This window comes from Euprymna scolopes, chromosome 37 (genome assembly GCF_053919585.1).
Source record: "Euprymna scolopes isolate OS-2025 chromosome 37, ASM5391958v1, whole genome shotgun sequence".
NCBI lineage: Eukaryota > Metazoa > Mollusca > Cephalopoda > Sepiida > Sepiolidae > Euprymna > Euprymna scolopes.
Window position 1 is genome coordinate 57,248,195 of NC_136518.1, and position 22,194 is coordinate 57,270,388.

A 22,194-nucleotide genomic window follows, 5' to 3' on the forward strand; every position below is an offset into this window, starting at 1 on the left:
GAAAGCACACCAGTTGCCGTGAATGTCTTGTTTATGTAGCCTGCTCTCACTTCTTATGCAAGCGGGCGAGTCTACTTCTATGGGGGGGGTGCCGCCAAGACCACTCCGGTCTTGTAACTGGCCATCTTGGGTTCGATTCCAGCGCTACACTTTGAATATTTTGTCAAGGTTTACTTGTACAGTGATGTATCCTCATATTAGGTTGACCTGACAAACTTTTACAGAAGATACTCGAAGATGCTGACTAGTAGATAATTTCAAACCTTCCTTTATATATATATATATATAATTGAATAATATAAATATTTTATATTACGAGGGTCGTTCAAAAAGTAAAGTCTATTTTTTTTTTAATCTCAAAAAGTTTAAGCGCTATGAAGACTAAAGTGGTACTATTAAAACAAGCAACCTTTAGCCCTTTAGAATTTAATTTTTCTATATAGTCACCACCATTCTCAGTGCATTTTTGCCAGGAATTCAATGACTCCTCTACTTCTTGTAGACACAAAACAAAATGGTTTCTAGTAATTTTGAACTATTTCTGCTATGTGGCAAGAGAAAATGACGTCATATACAATTATAATCTATTTTATTATTTTCTTAGCTTATTCAATAAAACTGAGAATATGGCCGCTTTAACAGAAAAAAATAGGATCATTCATTGATGGCATACATACTTATCAATAGAGATTCTGTCTTATGGTGAGCAACATTAAGAATTTTAACTGAACTTTGTTTTGGTCAGGTCATTGTGATTATTAAGGATGGAGTTGCAGTGAACATTTCTGATGAAATATTTTTAAAAATTAGATTGAAAATGGCAAAAAATAAATAAATAAATAAACATGGCTACGACAGCAAGGATTGCAAAAAAAAAAAAAAATTCATGGCTACAACAGTAAGGTTAACAAAACAGTTACAAAAGAGAAAGAAAATGTCAATGTTTTTTTTTTTTATCATTACAACGAAAGAATTTATAAAAGGTGAATATATAAATGGCCACATTGTTGTTTGAGTTTTGAAAAACAGTGAACCAAATAAATTTATGAAATGAAATTTCAACAAATTAGAGATTCTGAAATGTACAGATTTTTTTTTTTTTTATGGTATTTATTTTTCTCAAAAATTATAAATTTGTTTTGTAGAATTTTTTTAAAAAGAAAATCCTAACAAAAAATTTGGTCATTTTAAAACACAACCATCTTTTTTTTTTTTATGCGATCTTTATGTCATATTTTTCTTTCATTTTAATACAACCATAAATACAATGAGGATCTATTATTTCATCAAAATTGAAAATATTTTCAAATTTTCAACAACTATAGGTAAATAGCTACAATGCCTTGTGGATGCCTTGAGAAAGGCTAAGAGAGTAAACTCTAATAAAAAGTCGGTTTGGACTCCCAGTAGGCAGATGGTAAATAAAATATTGCAACACCTTTCCAGCAGCTGCGCTAGCTCCGATCGTATTGGTTTGCTTTTCCGGCAGACTCTGCAATACCAAGAGGGGAACCCTGATAACAGAGCAAAATCTTATCAAGGTCTCCTTATAATCCACCCAGGTCTGCATCTGGAGTAACAACTTCAGCTTCGACTTTATAGCCACAGCAGACACTGCAGTGCACCAAACTAGATATAAATACTATCTTCTATGTCATCGTCAGTTTTGCATGCTGGCATGTACTCGATGGTTTTAAGAAATTGACTTCCAAAGTAAAATATCTCTGGCCAGGTTTTTAATCCTCCACGTTCATTTTTATCATTTCCTAACATGTTTTCCTTGGTCTTCCTTTGAATTGAACCTGCTATGTTAACTGTTCTAGTAACCCAAGAACTCACCAATTCCATCAAAGTAGTCGTACGACCAAAGTCTACGTTTCTACACAGATCTTCATAAATTGTCGAGATTTACTCTGCGGTCATCGTAACTGAACCTGTTATTTACACTCACGCTAGATACCCATCATTCTCCTCATTTCCCTCCATGCAACGCATGTCTTCAACCCTCACTGGCCAGGTTTCACTTTCATAGATTTTCACATTGCACACACATTTACCTGATAGATTCTTCTAATGGTTTGCAGTGGCAACACCATAGGTTAGTAATCACAAAAGTTTTCCAAAGCAATCAAAAGCACCTGCTCCACACTATGGTCCAATAGTATCACCAATGTAATAAAACTTTGCTATATATATATATATATATATATATATATATATATATAGTGTAACCCGGATGTAAGAAACTTCTCTGGACCTCACTGCTCTTATATCCGGGTTTACACTGTACATTAACAGAGGCTCTTATTTGGGACCAGAGAAAACCTCTCTTATATCCGTTTTTCTTATATTCAGGTCTCTTATAACCGGGTTACACTGTACTTTCTTCTAATTCATCTCCATCGTCTTACAGATCTTGCATGCAAACTGGTCACATTCTCGCCACCTAGTAGTATTCGCACTGCACTTCTTGCTTACAAATACAACAAAAAGTTTAATTCCACCGAACTCCTTTTCCAGAAATTGATCAAGTATGTGAATCAAAAGACATTGCAGTGACAGATGCTTGGCCAGAGGAAGAGTGGGATGCAGAGAGATGAACATATCATCCACGAGATATCTATATATTAATAGGATAGCGTGCGTGTTATTTATTAGTGTGTCACGCTTACATCGGAGTGACTATCGTTTGTTATTGACTTCCATTTCTTGTAATAAATAATTTTACCAAGAATTTTTCACATGTTTTTGTTTTCATTATAGCTGAAGGAACTCAAGTTTATATATTTATATATAAATATACACACATTTTTTTCATAAGTTTTGGTTTCGATTCAAGCTGATGCACCCAAGTCATATGAATATATTTTTTTTATTTTTGAAATCGTAACTTATAATATAAAAATCGATACAACATTAACTATAATAATAGATACAAAATCTGCAAGAATTAAAATATCATATTTAAGCATACTTTACGATCGAACTATGCCGGGTGTCCCTGCTAGCTTAGATAAATACTTTTGCAGTTTTAACAAAAGAGCTACAATAATATTGGTGTATTTCCATTTATGCTGAACATCTACAGAATGCCAACATCAATATATTACATATGAAGGAGTTCTCTGTGGAATTTCCACAGGTTACGCTAGTTCTCATTAATATGAGCCATGAACAATTAAGTTTTAAACAAAACAAATAAAAAAAAAAAGCATTTTGGCATAAAAAAATATACAAATTTTTCCAACACACCAAAAAGTTTTGATTTTTTTTATTACCGATTCAGATTAATAGTCCAACACTAATATATATATTTTCTTAAAATGCATTTTAAGACAGCAAGCTCTACGCGTTCTTGAGGAGGCTTCTACAGCATACCTGGCAATGCTAAGTTGTCATATGTGTGGTCTAATCTGCAAATCTAAAAGTGGCCTGACACAGCATTCGAGGATTCACAATATTATCATGTGATCACCTTTACAAGAAGGAAAGTTTTATGCCACATTTGTGAACTTTCATGGTGGACTAAAGCTGGATTGAAGAGTCATCTCCATGCACACGGACGCAATAACACTTAAAGAGATGGTAAACTTCTGTCAAGAAGTAGCAAATCATATATATATATATATATATATATAGCTGTTAAATAGCTATCGCAGCCTCAATAACAGAAGATGGTGATGGACCGTTACTTAAAAAAACAAAAACAAAACTAAACTCTTTCACCGAAATTAATATTTCAACTTAGAAAAAGATATTCTATTTTTATTTGCATCCAAGTACGTTTTAAAGTAATTTGTTCTATACATTATATATATATATATATATATATATATTAGTAATTCACTAACACTGCAACGAACATATCCGTATACTGAAAATGAGTTCTAATTGAATGTTATGTTAGTCATTTGTAATTTTTATTGTCCTATTTTCTCATATATATATATATGTAAATATACTTTCTTCACACCTGAATTCTCATTCACAGCCATTGTCTTACATTTATTGTACACTAATTGGTTATCCTCTCTCACTCTACTAGTAATTCTAATGCTAACAAATACAACAAAAAATTGAATCCCATCAGACTCCTTTTCCAGAAACTGAGCAAGTAAGCTTTTCCTTTGGGGATCTTTACAATGTTACAATTACTGATCATCACTTCGGTATCATTCGTTTTTGGACTTTTACTTTTCATAGCATTTTCTTCAAGTCTTTAACTTAACAGAAGATATCTCACTACTGATGCAATTCTCTATCTGTATAAAAGCCAAGTACGTCCAAGGATGGAGTACTGCTACCACATCTGGGCAGGAGCTGCTAAAAACAGCCTATCCTGCCTTGACAGAGTACAAAATAAACTTCGTGGTTTAGTGGGGGATGCCCTTTTCTCTTCCCTGCAACCTCTCCCACAGAAGAGACATTGCGAGCCTGTCTTTATTTTATCGTTATTTCCATGGCAGGTGCTCGTCTGAGCTCTAATCCCTCGTCCCCCCCCCCTCGCCAATCTTTCACAAGAAACACCCGTCTGGCTGAAACTACTGTCAATAATTTTCTCCACTATCTATCTGTGCCTAAATCCAAACGTAGATTCCATGAGCAAAGCTTCTTTCTTAGAACTGCACGCCAGTGGAACTCTCTGCCGCTTACCTGTTTCCCACCTGACTACAACTTGGACGTCTTCAAGTCCAACATAAACAAACTCCTAACAAACCGCCCCCCCCTAAGTAAGACACTATCAAAACCCCCAATACTAATGACTACTACAATACTATCTCATTGATTACTGTACACGCAATAACCCTTATCCATGAGTGGCCTTCGGGCCTTGATAAGTGGTGAACCCCATGTAAAAAAAAAAAAAAAAAAAAAAAAAACAAGTCATTTCAGAAACTAGTACTAAATCAGCATCTCTTGCAGAGAATGCATACGGAACTTTTTACTCCTATAATATTCAAGATGTCACTAAATGTGCTGTTAATTCTAACACAACTGAGCCGTTCTGTATGCTGCTGAAACAAGTTTCACTAACCACTTGTTTGTCCCTAGTTTATGCAAAGCATACCAACCTCTCTTGGCACCTTAAAGGCTTTAGTCATATCCACAGGTACTTCTTACTAAGATACTTTTCTTGAATTTGTCTCAAAATAAATATATATCACCAGAGGTACTTTGCCTAGGGATAAAACCAAACTATTTCTTCAATGATCATCATCATCATCTTGCAGTCTCAGCTGAGATAGAACTCACTACACCCTTCCAGTATTCCCTATCTGTCATAACACCAAAAAGATCTTCTTTGGAGATAAATGTATTTTGTTGTATCCTACCTGGAAAAGTTAACTTTCGTGATCGATTGGTCCTCCACAGTACAGATGTGGCACATACACAATGCCGAGCAAACTGAACACGTCTTTCGCAAACAGGTTGATTCTCTCGGTAAGTCTCCATATATCATTTCTAGAGAGGGGTGGTTTCACCATGATAGATTGAGTACATCAACGCTTATCCAACTATTTCCTGCTCTATCACTTTCAGAACCTGATCCATCAACTTAAATGAAATGCAGATCTTCAATCCTCACTAACCAGGTTTCACTTCCATACATTATCACACTGCGTACACATGTCTAGTACACTCTTCCTTTGGTCAACAGTGGGAATGCTCTGCTGGTTAGTAATGGCAGAAGCTCCCTGAACTTACTCCATCCACTTCTAATTTTTGTAACCTCGCTAGCACCTGCTTCATCCTGTACTCCAAAGTAACAGAACTTTTCAATAGTTTCGCCATCCAGATATACTTTCTCCACAGAGTTCTTATCCATCTCCATTGTCTTACATTTCTTGCATTGGTTATTCTCTCTGGTAATTCCAGGGAAACTTCTCTTTTTGACAGCTTTCCAACCACTGATCATCACTTTGATCTCGGTAACATTCACTCTCAAACCTTTACTTTGTATAGCATTCCTCCAGGTCTTTAACAGGTAGGTTTTCCAGTGTTCCAAAGACAAGTACTAAATCCTCATCATCTGAACAACCTATCAGACATTCTTTGGAGCGATTATTCAATAACTAATTATAAATAAACTAAATAAATGAATATAAAATAAGAAAATCAAAATTAACGATAGAATAATTCGCCCCCTATCTATCCTGCACCCACCTTTAAAACCAATGAAAAAAATAAAAATAACTATAAATACACCAAGCCTCAATAAAGAAAACGACAATCGGATGTACTGATAGAAAGCGCTTAAGAACATGGTCAAACAACAACTACTGAGCACCATAATATACAACATGCCAGCTGAAATAAAAAATGACCACTCGGCAAATTGAAAAGATATCCAACAAAATCGAAAAAAAAGAACTGTCGTGTTCAATCAGACATGCATGCTCGTGTATATAGTTTTTAAAATATAATTATCCACCGACACGTGCTTCGTTGTCTACGACCCACCAGAGGGGCAGAATCCAGCGAGATTTTGAATCTCGCTGGATTCGGCCCCTCTGGTGGGTCGTAGACGACGAAGCACGTGTCAGTGGATGATTATATTTTTTTTTTTTTTTTTTTTTTTTTTATTACATTTTCACCCCAGACAAGGCAAATTGCCACTTTGGTGTAGGGGGCTACTATCAGGGGCAACAACTACTGGGGTACTATGTAGGGATTTGGGCAGCAAGGTGTCGGTTCACGTTACACTTGAACTTCTGCACGTCAGTACTGTTGGGGAAGCAGGGACCTGGAATGGAATTCCAGAGTCTTGCGGTTCTGGGGAAGAAACTATTGGAGTAAAAAGATCTTTTACATCTAGGGACCTCTACAGTGTGGGGGTGGGATCTAGTAGCCTGTCGGGTTTGTCGAGGGTGCTCGCGTCGTGGGGGAACAAGTGATTGTAGTTCATCAGAGCATTCACCACTAAAATACTTGTAGAAAAGGCAGAGGGATGCAACATTTCGTCGATGGGACAGAGGCTGAAGCTTAGATGCCAGATATTTTAAAAATATATATGCCACTCCCCATGTGGGGGTACCAAATTGGTTAAAGGAAAAATTATTCCCAACTCGCATTTAGGTAAAAATGCACTTTCGTAAATAATTGAATTCATTCAGAACATAACACAAAAACAAAAAACATATAAGGGATTAGCAGTGTTGCTCAAGTGTTGGCCTGAATTACCAAAGTTGTACACATTGTATGCACTCTTACTAACATGATTTGCCAGCTGTATGCTGAGGGTACCAGGATAAATAATCATGTTTGGTCCTCCTGCATACTTTAAAACTTTGATATGTGGCTCCAAGCACCTTACCTTGAAAAATTGTCTCAGCTGGCAGGCTAAACCTCATGAAAGTACCTGTATCAACCAGTTAACTTGTTGTACCTAGAGACAGAAGTACCTGTATCAATCAGTTAGCTTGTTGTATCTAGAGACAGAAGTGTAAAGTTCAAACCTGACCCAGGGCATAATTATTTTTTTTTTGTTATATTTTGTCCCCTAACTTAGACATTTGAAATTACATTATTAAACAGATTATTTTTTTTTCTTTACTGATGTATTTTTTTTTTCTCATAATCCAAATAAGTTACAAAAATGAGAACCTGCAGAACTGCACGCCTGTGGAACTCTGTTCCGTCTGCCTGCTTCCCACCTGACTACAACCTGTATATCAAGTCCAACGTAAACAAATTCCTGATGGACTGCCCCCTTAAGTGAACACTTCATTAAATCTCCACACTAACGCACTGTACTTGCAATAACCCTTATCCTTGAGTGGCTTCCGGGCCTTGATAAATGGTGACCACCGTGTAAAAAAAAAAAAAAAAAAAAAAAAAAGAAGAACCTCGGACAAAATTGGATGGTCTAAAAGAAAATTTCAGTATGATAAAAGAAAAATAAACAACTAAAGTGTCAAACCTTTTGTTTGCTGTCCCCTTGGAAGGCTTCCTCAACAAACATTGCTCCGAGAGCAAAGCCAAGCACTCTATCAGTGTCCATCACACAATATCGCCAGGTTTCTTCACTACCAACAGTACCTATTAAAAAAATAAAAACAAGTATCAGAAACGTGATTCAATATCCCTAATAAGTCTTGATTTTGGATGTGGTCCAAATTTCTTTATTCTACTTGAATATATATGTACAACTAAAATACTCGTCCTAAGACAAGTCAAATTTATTCATAAACAAAAGTTTTTCTCAACTTACATTTTAAAAACTAAGATATGTTATTAAAACTTATTGTTAGGATCCTTACTGCAATTGTGATTAAAATTCATTACATGATTTTAATTCTAGAAATGTTTAAAATTTAAAGTTTAAGCTTAAGGAGCTTTAAGAAAGTGAAACTCATTTAACGCAAATTTGAAATACTTTGTATCCATCTCCTAAACACATTTTCACCAGATGCCCTAACATGCATTAACACTATGAGCCAAAGTGGACCTGGGAGCAATAGTAACTAAGTGGCAACTCCTCACTCCCCTCAACACTGGCTGTCTTTTAAAGGTTATACCCAAAACTGTAGAACAGTTGAGCTAGTAGGTTCAGTTCATATGGGAGTGTGTGATAATATGTACTCAAGAAAAAAGCCCTTTGAAATACTCATAAAGAAACTAAGGTATTGAAAGGTATTTATTGATTTATGCCCAGTACCTATTTTTAAGATTTCACAAAAAATCGGAGACATTTGATTTTTCAAAAGAGTTTCTTTTTTACCCACTTTCCAGAAAATTAAATTAAATACAAGCCAATATTCCTTATGCCTAACAGATTTATTCCAAAATTCAAAAATCCAAAAAGTTTAGAAGTGAATTATGCACGTACAAAAATATGAAATTTTATATTGATTAATTGGCTACTGAAAAGGAAATATGGATATTGGTAGGATAGAAGCCAGCGATGACAATGAATTCATTGCAAATAATGTGGACCAACAATAACAAATGAAAGTTTATTAGTCAGAATCAAAGTTTTATTTTGTCAACTTTAATTTTTAAGCTGTAAACATTACTTTAGGAGATAAACCCTCTCCAATCATTGTCAGGAATAGTTTCATCTTGAGATTCTGGAATCCTCAGCTGGCATCAGTAACCTTTTTTTTTTTTTTAAGTTTGCAGTTGAAAACTGACTGGATGAACAGTAGGTACCTTCACAGCTTTGTGTAAAACGTCAGCATTGTACACATTGATAGCAATGTCATCATTTCACGTGTTTACTATTTTCTGTGTCAATTTCTGTGGATGGCCATTACTGCTATAATGGTTAATGAAGTAACATTTTTCTGCTATCCGATTTTCATATTTACATTTATATTATATTGATTTTAAAAAGTTAATTGAATATTTATGTATTTATTAATCCGTTTCTCTTATATTTTTCCCTATAAAATAAATAAATGTATTCTATCATCCGCAATACGAAACTTATTTTTATTAATTTTCTTTTTCAACAATTGCATTGAAAGTGTATTATAAATGAACAACAAGAAAAATAGATTATCAATTAATCTGCTTGTTTGCTTATATTTAAATAGATTTTTTTAACGAACTACAGACAAGAGTTAATAAAATAAAATTCATTTTAACATCTTCTGCTGGCACTTACGTATATAAAGATAATGTTTCATACTTTTTTGGAAAAAGGCACTAAAAATAAAGTTCACACTATCGATTCGAATAATCAAATTGAAACAAATTTCTGTTAAGCCAATTTTGGATTTCCGATTTTTATTATATCAAGAGTCATATATACTTTTACAGGAATATATTTTTTAATATTGGAAACGTGTTATAAAAAAATGTGTTGTTTAAATTTCATATGGTGGAATATTCAAAGTTAATATCTTTTAAGTTTTTAAAAATAATTATTTTTAGAATTCTGGTCTTTCTTGTAATTCAAAATTATACTGATAAAAAAAATTATCAAGAAAAAAATGTTTTCTTTTAACATAATATTGATTTTATGTCCAATTTTATTTACAACTTTAAGGCAAGTAAAATAAATAATGGGATTATATATATATATATATATATATATATATATATAAAAACTATTTTGTTAATTATTTGATCTTTTCAGCTTTAAAAAATGTTGAAATTTTTATGGACCTACATTTATTTTGTTTAGTTTTTGGAAACTTAAATATAGGGGGAGGGGAAAGAACACCTAAAAAATAAAATTCTCATTTCTAACAAAATTTTTATTATGCAAGTTCTTTTAAAAATGAATAAGTGTAAAAAGTTTCATGAAAATTTGACTATTTGATTTCTGCTAGATTTTTAAAACGTTTACGGCTTCAAAAACATCACTACATAAGAACGTTAATTTAAAGCATCGATAATGTAAACACGATTTTAGTTGCGCCTTTTCATAATTTTTGTATGCTGTAAAAATTTATTTTTAAATATTAGCAATTTATTTGAAGCTTTTTTTAAAATGGTAAAAATGTTAGGATGATAATATTAAATTACAGTTACATTGTATTACATGTAGGGGGGGTAAAACTGTGGCGCATGTTGGAGTTACCTAATGAACAGTTACTCAATCATTTAACATCCGTTTTATATGCTGACATAGGTTGAATGGCTTTTAGAAACTGACTTCCAAACTAATATATTTCTGGCCAGGTCAAGATTTATTCTTCAATCCTAATCATTTCTTCCCATGTTTCCCTCTGCTAACTGACCCTACTACATCAAGATGCTAATCTCAAAGGAAGCTTAAATTTGGGCAGAACTGAAAACTTTTGGGATATGGCCATGTTGAATGAATACAAGTTCTTGCATTAGTAGATATATAACTGGTTGGTTGGTTGATTTTATTTTACAGTGTAGCAACCATATTTTAGTTATTTAATGCCAAATCCAGTAATTTTGCAAAAAAAATATGCTTTAAGTTCTTATATCTCCAAATATTTATTCATGGTGTTTGGTGCATTTTAGGTCAAGAAGCCAATATCTTTAGACAACCTGATCTGGTAGCACCAGATGACCTTACAGGTATTACCACTCCAGGCTAGTGAACATGGCAGCAATAGTAACTAAGGGGCAACTCTAAATTCCCCACAACCCCCAAACTGAGGAATTAACACTGGATGTCTTTCCAAGTCATACACAGGACCGTAGTCCAGTTTAGATAGCAGGTTCATTTCACATGGGAAGATGTGATATGTACTTGAGAGAAAATTGATGAATCAAGATCTAGCTAGAGATAGGCTAGTTTGAAAGATAATTTCCAAAAGTCATCTAACGAGTTCAATCATATAAAATGGACATTAAACTGAACGACATAGATCATTTGCAGCTCTCACCTCCATTGTTATCTATACTATTAATAAAATCCTAAATGTTTATTTGTGTGTGTAACTATATACCAATAAAACTTTTTGAACAGATGCACTGAATTAAAAAAATTTTTTCCCTGAAAGGTGCGAGTCCCTAGATTGTCCTTATCTATATATGGTTCGTAACGAACAACACTGAGTCATACAAAAAGCCCAAAATAGGGTTTTTTGGGCCATTTAATAAACTTGTCGAAAAAGTTATCTGCCCATGTCAGTTGAATTTAGCACTGTATATAGTCGCGGTAACATCTTTCGGCATACGGACAGGACTAGTGGTGCAATGGATAACGTGTCTGACTACGGATCAGAAGATTCCAGGTTTGAATCCTGGCAAGTTCGTAATAATTTTAACCATTATTTTATCCAACGTTTACTCATTATCCTTACCTTTAATCAGGGTTTTTTTTGTTTTTTTCAGTGATTTTGTTTTGTGCATATGGGAATTTCTCATACTCTGAGTTCACAAGGTAAGCGTTGATGGTAAGACGATATTGAATGTACTTGATGTTGAGTGTGCTCAATTTTGTGTTTGACTCAGCATTGTGTTTTTTTTAATGCTACACTTAAAAATTTTTATCTGTAGTGTATAGAAGGATATGAAAAAGAAAACAAAAGAAAAAAAAAGAAAGACTTACCTAAGAGACTTTTAGTAAGGATATTCCTTGCATCTCGGAAAGGTTTTGAGAGAAAACTTGACAAGCTGCGTACCACAGGCCATAGCATATAATTATTCAGTATTCTGCAGAGAGAAATAATATAATAATAATCTATATATATAAAAAAAACATTAGATGTTTGTTTGTGTGTGTGAAAATATTTAACTGATAAACTTTTAAACTACTAGTCACATAACACTGAAACTAACCAGGAAATAATCATACACCAAGTATGGTTTATAACAAGTAAAATCTTTGTTTGGATTAATAAACCATACAGAAATATGTTGACAAGTTGAAATGCAAAATGTTCATTTCAACTTACCAAAATATTTTTATTAGTTTTACGCACGCACAAATTCAATCATAGTAATAACTAGAAGTTGCTTAATTTTAAATCTTTCTTATCTGTCAAGTTAGCTCAAATGGTGGAGAATACAACTGGAGCACTGCATATTTTGGTTTTGATTCTGGCTGATGGCACCCAAGTCATGTAATTTATTTTACTTTTGAAATCATTTTGGGTACAATATAATAATCAATAGAGAATTTGCTCTATAATAATAAATAAAGTCTGCATGAATTAAAATATCATACTTAAGTGACTGGGCAAGACCAGACCCCACCCGCTAGTAAGTAATAAAAGCATGTAAAACAGCGATTTATATGGAACTAGCGGGGGTACGTGGCATTGCCTGGGTGTGTCGAGATGGTATAGTAGTAGTAAGGAACCCCCGAGAAAAAAAAAGTGGTAGTAGGCAGGCAGGCAGGCTTGAACCACTAACACATGAGGGGGGGGGACGTCTTAGCTGATGTGTCCATGGCGAAACTGGAAGTCGAGTGTTGAAATTAAGCAAAGTCAATCCAACAAAAATTTTGATGCAAAAAACGAGTGAGTTGAGGGTGAAGAAATTAATGTTTTTGGCCAATTTTTTCGATATTCGTCGTCTGAGGTGTTTGGAGGTGTGGATTGAGCACAAAAAAAAAATAGTGGTAGTAGGCAGGCAAGCTTGAACCCGTGACACGAAGGTGGAAAAAAAAAAAACCTGACGTCTTACCCCTACTCAATGACGCAACCAGAAGTGTAAAGCGTTCAAATTTAACATAGTCAATCAAAAAGATGACTTGCAGAAATGGCGTTGCTTTTAAACCTCTCACGAGATCGTTTTTAATGTGGGGGAAAACCAGCTCCCCTACTGGCAGTATCCAAATAAATAGTAATTGTCTCAGTATGAAGGGTTTCCTCTACATTGACCAAGGACCGAAGGTCAGGCGACAGTCATTTTTGTTCGATTAGCTTAGCTTTATTTATATGAAAAAGATAAACACTCAAAACGAGGGAATTTTTTAAAACTAAAAAAAAAAAAAAAAAAAAAAAAAATAGAGACAATGTCCGTTTGCAAATCTGAGATTTCCCCCCCTCATGTGTTAGTGGTTCTAGGAAGTATAAGAACACTTCTCTCGGAATCTAACCGACGCAAGAACTCAGACACAAAAAGCCTTTCAAACGCACTTGCCCATTTTGCCTTTTATATATTAGACTAGCCTGGATGCCCGGTGCTGCCCGGGTGTTTGGAGATGCGTATTGAGCAAAATAATAAAAATTTTTAAAAAGTGGTAGTAGGCAGGCAGGCTCGAACCTGTAACACCAAGGTAGAAAATAAAGTGAAAGAAAACCTGACGTCTTACCCCTACTTCATGACGTGACCGGAAGTTCAGAACATTAAAATTAGGCAAAGTCAATCCAACCGAAACAGTGACTTGCAATAATGGCTCATAAAAAAATCGACCCCTCCTTGTTGAAAACTGCCCAGTTGAGGGTGAAGGAATTAATGTTTCGGGCCAATTTTTCGATATTTGTCGTCCAAGACGTCAAGCTTCAATATGATCCCAATCTTGTAAATATCCGTCACCTCTGTCGAAAGTTTTAGGCAAACATGCATACATACATTTAAACAGACAGGTGAGAACTATATTATAGATTATTAGTATAATTAAGTTTAATGTTGAAACAACTCTAGAGTAATCTATCTATGCATTTTTATTTTTATATACTTTTGTAAAAAAATAATATTTTCTGTCTGTCACACGTATCATGCTCATAAATTCTGTATACTAACTATTCCATATATACAACACATAATGACCCAGCAGGTCTAAACATTAATAAATTTTACAATTATTTCTACAATTCAACCATACTTGGTACAAATAAACATCAGTTTATGCTTGACTTGTCCAAGTTTTTTCTCGTTAATGTCCAACAGCTTTTGTTTATCGTTAAAAATTGTCAATAACTGCCCAGACTGACATGCCCAGATTTTGGCTGCGATAGCCATCTTCAGTTCAGGAATATTCTGGATTGTTTTCTGATAGACATTACCTTTGAGAAAACCCTACAGATAAAAATCTAAGAGCTCCAATAAGAGAAGCCCATGCAGCATCACAATTCCTACAGATGAGACGATCACCAAAGTATCCTTCTACGTAGCATTGAATGGTGATAAACCAAAGACTGTTGGAAACGAATGACTGACACTTGGTGGATAAGTCAGGCATAGACTAAAGTTTATCTGTACCAAATATGGAGTCAAAAAAAAAGATTGTAATTTTTGTTAATGATTCCATGGCAGCATTATTCATACCTTTTGCCGTTCGAATTGTTCAACATGTTGGTGACAAGCCCGGTTAATTTTTCCAAGAATTCAGGAGCATACACTACTACTTCTTCGGAGCTGTTGATTGTTATATTCACAACCGCAAGTCGATCATTCAAATATTGGACCCAATTAATCTAAATGAGAAAAACAAGAAAATTAAATTTAAAAAAATAAATAAAAATGATATTTCAAATCTCAAATAGCAAAATTAGATTTCCAGTGCATTACAAATCGAGATTTGATATTAAAGCCAAAATTATACTGTTTTCATTAATTATACTCTCTCTTTCTCTCTCTCTCCATGCTTAATTAATTGGAGAGAGCAGTATAGTGTTTGTTATGATACCATTCTCTCATGGATTATTTTTTTTTTGGGGGGGGGAAGAGTATCAGTCCTCTTTTAATGATACTGTTTTACTGTTCTCCCATGCATACTCTACTCCCTGAGAAGAAAACTACTAACACCCGAAAGTATCCTGTACCTCTATAAGGCCACCATTCGCCCATGTATGGAGTATTGCTGCCACATCTGGGCTGGTGCATCTGCTACTAGTCTCTCGCTCCTTGACAAGGTTCAAAAGAGAGTCGCAAACCTGATAGGCCCTGAACTGGCATCTAAGCTTCAGCCTCTGTCCCATCGACGAAATGTTGCATCCCTCTGCCTTTTCTACAAGTATTTTAGTGGTGAATGCTCTGACGAACTGCAATCACTTGTGCCCCCACGACGCGAGCACCCTCGACAAACCCGACAGGCTACTAGATCCCACCCCCACACTGTAGAGATCCCTAGATGTAAAAGATCTTTTTACTCCAATAGTTTCTTCCCCAGAACCGCAAGACTCTGGAATTCCATTCCAGGTCCCTGCTTCCCCAACAGTACTGACATGCAGAAGTTCAAGTGTAACGTGAACCGACACCTTGCTGCCCAAATCCCTACATAGTACCCCAGTAGTTGTTTCCCCTGATAGTAGCCCCCTACACCTAAGTGGCAATTTGCCTTGTTTGGGGTGAAAATGTAATAAAAAAAAAAAAAAAAAAAAAAAAAAAAAAAAGAAGTGGGTAGCATCCAACAAAAAGAATTTATTACAATTAATTTATTAGCAAAAACAATGTTTACATTATATACTAGTGCAAATGAGAGAGAGAGAGAGTGGGGGACATGAAGTACTCTTTCAATGAGAGAGAAAGCTGAGGACTAAGTACTCTCTTTCAGTAACAAAAAAGGCCGGAGGGGGGTACTGTAAGTACTCTTTCAATGACAGAAAAGGCGGGTAGGGGGATGTAAGTACTTTGAGAGAGAAAGCAGGGGACAGGAAGTACTATCTTTCAGTGAGAGAAAGCAGGGAGAAGGGACAGTAAATACTGTCTTTCAGTGAGCTATAAAGCAGGTGGGAGAGGTAGAGAAAGAAAAAATGCAAAGAGAACACCTAGCAGAGTGAAAACGCAATAAAATAAAAAAAAGAGCTTGATTAATATACTGACTGCTTTCTTCTGAATGGCCTTTCAGAAGTCATTCAGTTCAAATGACAGCCTATTATTGCATTTAAAGGAATATTTAAAATTACTTTAGGTGGTCATTGTTAAGTTTACAGATCAATCGATCAGACTGAATTCTTTGAGTTCTTCAGACTGATTTATTCCAATAACTTTGTAAGATATCATTGTCAGTAGATCTTCAAGTCGGAATCTCTTTAAATTTGTAGGAAGTGTCATTTGAATCTTTGGATGGCTGATAACATTTGCCTCACTATCACAAATGTATTACTGTTTTCTGCTTGAACAAATTGTTGATTACTATAGTTAGAACACATTAATCAAGAAAAAAAAATTTCATGCATAGAAGGAAGAGGTAATAGGACCTTGTTCACTTTTGGAGAAAATTAATCTTAGCAAGGGGAGATAACTAGAATACAAGCAAAATAATCTTGTTATTGGACAGCTAAGTAGAGATCCTTCTAGATTGAAGTACTTTTTTATGTTTCTTACAATCCAGAGTGACCCTTTTTGGAAACTTGATCCCCCCCCCCCCACATTAAAAAAAAAAAAAAAAAAAAAAAAAAAACCTTGTGTCTAACTGCCATCATAAGCAAGAATTAAATAGGTGTGTGTATATATATATATACATATATAGAAATAGTAATTAATAAAAACCTGAAGTGCTCAATACTGTTGTACAGCAAATATGCGTTTTATTTTTTATTACCGTTTTTTTTTCTGTTTAGTTACATTGTTTCAGCTACGCGACCGTTTTATATATATATATATATATACATACACACACTTCTATAATTTATTTATCTATACATCCAGGGTAATTTGCATATCAGTTGTGACATGCGCATTATGATATATGGTAGTGAATGTTGAGCCCTGGCCCAACCCTCTCTCGCCCATCTGCAGCGCAATAGCAGATCTCTCAGATGAATCTGCAATATGAAATATGCCCAGACCCAAGCATTACACTTGCCCAGCATGAATTATCTTAAGAACGAATCAATTGTAATGATATGGTCATGTGGAATGTTTATGCTGTCAGATAAACCGATGTTTCGGAATCAATATCCCAAATCGCGTCTGGTCTATCTTGTGATTCAAAGATATCACCAAGGTAACAAAACTTTGACAACCGCAATAGTTTCACAGTAGCTTCATTTATCTACACCAGAGTTCTCAATTATAGCTGAAATAGCAACTGGTGTTCAATGAAGTGTATACAATGAATTGTTTCCTATGTATTATGCTTCAGCTTTATAGAAAAATTAAAAAAACGGGTTGAGTTACTGTCAAACAGAGACTGAGCCGATAGAAAGAATAAAACTTGAAAGTTGAACATAAAAATGTATGTCAGAATAGCGAAAGTATAATTCAATGCAGTAATGACCTTTGTGTGCTATAAGAAGCAGCAACAGCTGTAAAGGAAGGTGTCAGTAGCTAAGTGGTTAATGGCATGGACTGATAACCTGTGTGTGCCAAGTTTGAATACAGTTCATTCCACCGAAACACTTTCACATATATGAATGTTGGCAATCTCCACATGGTCCCTCCTATAAGTGCCTGATGTCATTCTACAAAGAATTCTAACTAGAAAGATATTGTGGAAACAAATGCCAAAAATAATCATCTAATCCATTAGAAATGAATAATTCTCAACAAAGGCAACCTCCTGGGAGGGGGGGGGTATCACTTTTCAGATTTCAAATTCTTTTTCTTAAATTCTCTCTTGGTATTACATAAACCAATGTATAAGTTATCTCAGACTCCATATGAGAAACAAGAAAGGTTAGCTTATTTTAATTCAACAAGATATTTATCTACATCAATCATCAATGCGAGCAAAGACATTTTTCTATGAAATATAGCAATGGATACAAAAAAAAAAAAAATAAGTTAGAAAAATAGTATAAAAACAAAGAAAAAAAAACGAAGCCATTAAAACTTTAAAAAACTGACAAGCACATTTTACCTATTTAAAAAAAAAAAAAAAAATCTATCCATTCAGTCCGAGTGTAAAATTGAAAATAAACTGAAAATAAACTATGACTAATTAACTGACAGACTCTCAGAAATGTGCAGACAGATCTAAAATTTATTTTATATCTTTTTTTTTTATGGAAATCACTCCAGACAAAATAAGAAGCCACTTTATGTAAGGAGCTATAAATAATAATAAAAAAAAAAGCCAATGATAAGTTCTAACAGTATTCTTCACCCTTTGTCAGAAACAAGGCTAATGGAATGTGAGTACTAAAGGACAAAATAATGGAAAGGAGAATTACGAGACTGTTGAAAGTTAACCTAAAATGTCCACTTTCTATTCTCCTAAACTATTACTTCAAACATGCAAAGCATGAAAGGCTTGGTAAAAATGCTAGGGAAGTTCAGTCATTACTAACCAGCAGAGCATTACCATTGCCGACAAAGGGAAGAGTCTATTTGTTATGAGGTAAGTTGATTGATTCATTTCCGACTTATGGATAAAAAATTAGTTGCACCTAACAAGTTCTGGGTTGTGATTCATGGCAGCTATGACATTCAGAATCATTTCTGTAACATACTTTTGCTAACGCACTTTAATTATACCACTGTGTCTTTATCGGCCTGCAAGGCTACAACACTATCAGGCATGTGTAAGCAGTGCAAGATATGGAAATGAGGGCCGGTAACAAAGCAGTACGCTCTGATTGCAACAGAGTGCATATGGGCGCTTACGAGAAAATCAGCAGCAGTCGTAGGATAGCTGACTAGCAAAAATATTAGCAGCAGCAGCCGTCTTAGCACATGTGTAAATTAATCAAATGTGCACATGCTGACGTCACGGGAAGAAAAGGCAGAAAAAAAAGGACAGCACGTGATCGAGCAAAGGAAGCGATTGAACGTGTTTTGATTTATGTGGTGAGAGAGAAAAAGTGGAAAAGAGGTGACCAAAAAGACATGAAAAGGCGTCTTTACAGACATGTTTGATGCTTGAGTGATATTTTTAAACTGAAGTGCGATGTCGGAAATTACTGGAATAAATGCATTTTTTATGTCCTTCCGTGTTTGTTCCTGCGACGGTACCAGACAGTGTGTGGGTCTGAGTGGTTGAAATGTAATAACACAGTTCGAATGTAATGGCCACATTACAGGTTGAGCATAAACCTTGCATGGCAAAAAATGAAATGTGAATGATATGGTTGATGTATAATGTGAGTATTAAAAACAGGCTTAGATCTGATGGCCTCGAAGGAAGATTAAATCTGGATGGTATCAGTTGTGTACAAATCTGGAAACTTATTTGGTATGGTCACATTGAGAGTTCTTGTGGTTAATAGATGTAGAACAGTTAAAGTAGCAGGTCCAGTGTAGAGAGTAAGGCCAAAGGAAATACGAGAGGAAGTGATAAAAATGGACTTGAAAGAGGGATAAATAAAAACCTGACCAGATAATAGGTTAGGTTGAAAGTTAATTTCTTAAAGTAGTCAAATGCATTTCAACATGTAAAATGGACGTTAAAGTGATAGAGTGACTCTCAGATGTGTGGACGTATCTAAAATTATTATCTCAAACTAGAACATATTAGACCTCACAAAAATATTATTTCAAACTTGAGCGTGACAGACTAGTTTCATATTGAGATGTTTTTTTTTTTTTTTTTTTTTTTTTTACAAAGGCATCACCACATTATCAAGGCCCAGAGGCCACTCAAGGATAAGGGTTAAAGAGTGTACAGTAGAAATTGGTCAATATAGTAATCATTAGTAATGAAAATTTGGTAAATTTAATAACTTATATGGAACGGCTCATCAAGAACTTATTTACTTTAGACTTGAAGACAACCATATTGTAATCAGCCGGAAAGCAGGAAAACGGAAGACAATTCCACAGGCGTGCAGTTCTAAGAAAGAAGCTTTGTTCATGGAATCTACGTTTAGGTTTAGGCACAGATAAAGAGTGGGGGAAATTATTGATAGTGTTTACAGCTAGACGAGTGTTTCTTGTGAAAGTTTGGCGAGGGGGGACCATAGAATGAAGCTCAGTTGAACACTTTCCATGAAAATAACGATACATCAGAGACAAACTCGCAACATAATGAATATTCTCAAGATGCGTCCATTCGATCCATGCATTTAACAATGAAAAATGTTGTTTCAAGTTTAGGTATGACTATGACTGATGTACGGATAAAAGCTCTTCTAGAAAGATGCATGAACACATTTGAAAATACTAATTGAAACTTAAGAGTAACTGATGATTTGACAAACTGACAAATAGTCAAACCATTTTGCATGGCAGACCATAGAAATTACAAGTTCAAATATAAAAGACCATACAGAATAATACTCAAAGCTTGAGTATGGCAAATAAAAAACTACAAGCTACAGTCCATACAGAATACTATTATAATATGCACCTTGAGAAGCTATGCATCTCTATCTGCAAAATTATTTATTCCTCATTTATAAAAATTTGACAGTGATTAATAAAAAAAAAAAAAAAAAAAAATGGTGATTAATAAAAAAAAAAAAAAAAAAAAAAAAAAAAAAAAAAAAATGGTGATTCCACTGTTTTTAGACCAGAAATTTTTACCATTTTTTTATATGAAGAATGATGTAAGGTCTTGTGACCCATGTCTGCGAGCTTCTTCAAAGTCATTCTTCCAACATGTGACCACACATTATCATGGAGCAGAATTAGACTGCGTCGATTCACCAATGCAGATCTTTCTTCTGGCATACGAGTTTGACTGCAATAAATCTCAGCATGATGTTTGCCAAAACGCTGTAGAGGACAACGCCTAATGCAAGCGACCAAACAGACATCATAATCTTTTGCTGGTGTATCTTTGACTTTATGAAGTCTTGGGAGGAGGAGTCTTGGGTTCATCATCATGAAGAAGACATTGATCTGATCGTTTAAGGTTATAATAAAAGATCCATCCACTTTTCATCAGAAGTGATTATTCAGAATCATTGGTGTTAAGCAGACAGAGCTTGTTGAACTCCTGCAGAAACTCATTTATCAAGCTTTTTCACCATTCCGACACTAATCAATGTGAAACTGTTGCAGTGTTTACAGGAGGTGCCCAAAACACTTCTTTGACATGAATTTTGTTCAACATGTTCTTACAGTCGTTAATTGTCAAGATTAAATGACCATCCTGTACCTTCTTCACTCTCTAGGTTTTTATCTCCACTACGGAATTTCTTGGACCACCTTCATACTATCCAACCACTTGTGGATTCATCTTTCTCATGTTTTATTAGCAGAAATGTGTTCTTTATTGAAAGACTAGCAAGAGAATTTACACGAGAACTAAAAGTGTAGCAATATATAAAAATGTTTAAGGAAGACAATGAAAGGTGCTGAACAGAAACTATGGAGGCAGAACACATCTAAAAACTTTTTCCGAAGAAGAGAAAGTTGACCTTTAGGTTTACTTCCGGCAGCGTCTCGTAACCTCACTCCCCTTATTTTGATCTTTAGCTTTCACATTTCATGAGTGATGTTTCTGACAAAGCGTAAAGAATTGCTGTTTTCTGGGCCAGAATCTATCCATCTAACGCTTGTCATTGGCTAGTTTTTGATCTTTAAGCAGTATTTTTTTTTTTAACTTGCATCAAGTGGCTTCATGCCTTGTCTGGAGAGATTTCCATTAAAAAAAAAAAGAAAAAAAAAAAGAAAACTTTGATTATATCTTATTATGATGAAATGTAAATCCTAATAAAATCTTAAATTTATAATTCATTTCAATTCATCCAATCAAGCTGTACATTTCAACTCCCATTCGAAAAAAATTATAGAATATATAAGAATGAAAATGGTAATACAATATTGTTTTTTTTTTTGTTTTGTTTTTTTTACACGGTGGTCACCACTTATCAAGGCTCGGAAGCCACTCAGGGATAAGGGTTATTGCAAGTACAGTACAGTTATAAGCTGAACGCAAAAGAATAGAGTTGTCATTCAATCCCAAGCAACATTAGGATTTCCTGATAGTCTACGATAAAATTTAAACATTTTCTTTAATTTGTAGAATACCCAGGGGCATCG

General features: G+C 34.6%; 1 protein-coding gene across 15 annotated transcripts in view; it reads right to left on the reverse strand.

The window, feature by feature from the left end:
• Nucleotides 1-22,194, reverse strand: part of LOC145261200 (endothelin-converting enzyme homolog) — a 662,230-nt gene that overhangs the window by 315,932 nt on the left and 324,104 nt on the right. For all 15 annotated transcript variants that reach the window (XM_080119539.1, XM_080119540.1, XM_080119532.1 and 12 more), the window contains 3 exons: nt 14,650-14,798; nt 11,984-12,087; nt 7,922-8,040 (listed from right to left, as the gene is read on the reverse strand). In XM_080119539.1, coding sequence (XP_079975665.1) covers nt 7,922-8,040; nt 11,984-12,087; nt 14,650-14,798 — 372 coding nt within the window. The remainder of the gene's footprint in view (nt 1-7,921; nt 8,041-11,983; nt 12,088-14,649; nt 14,799-22,194) is intronic.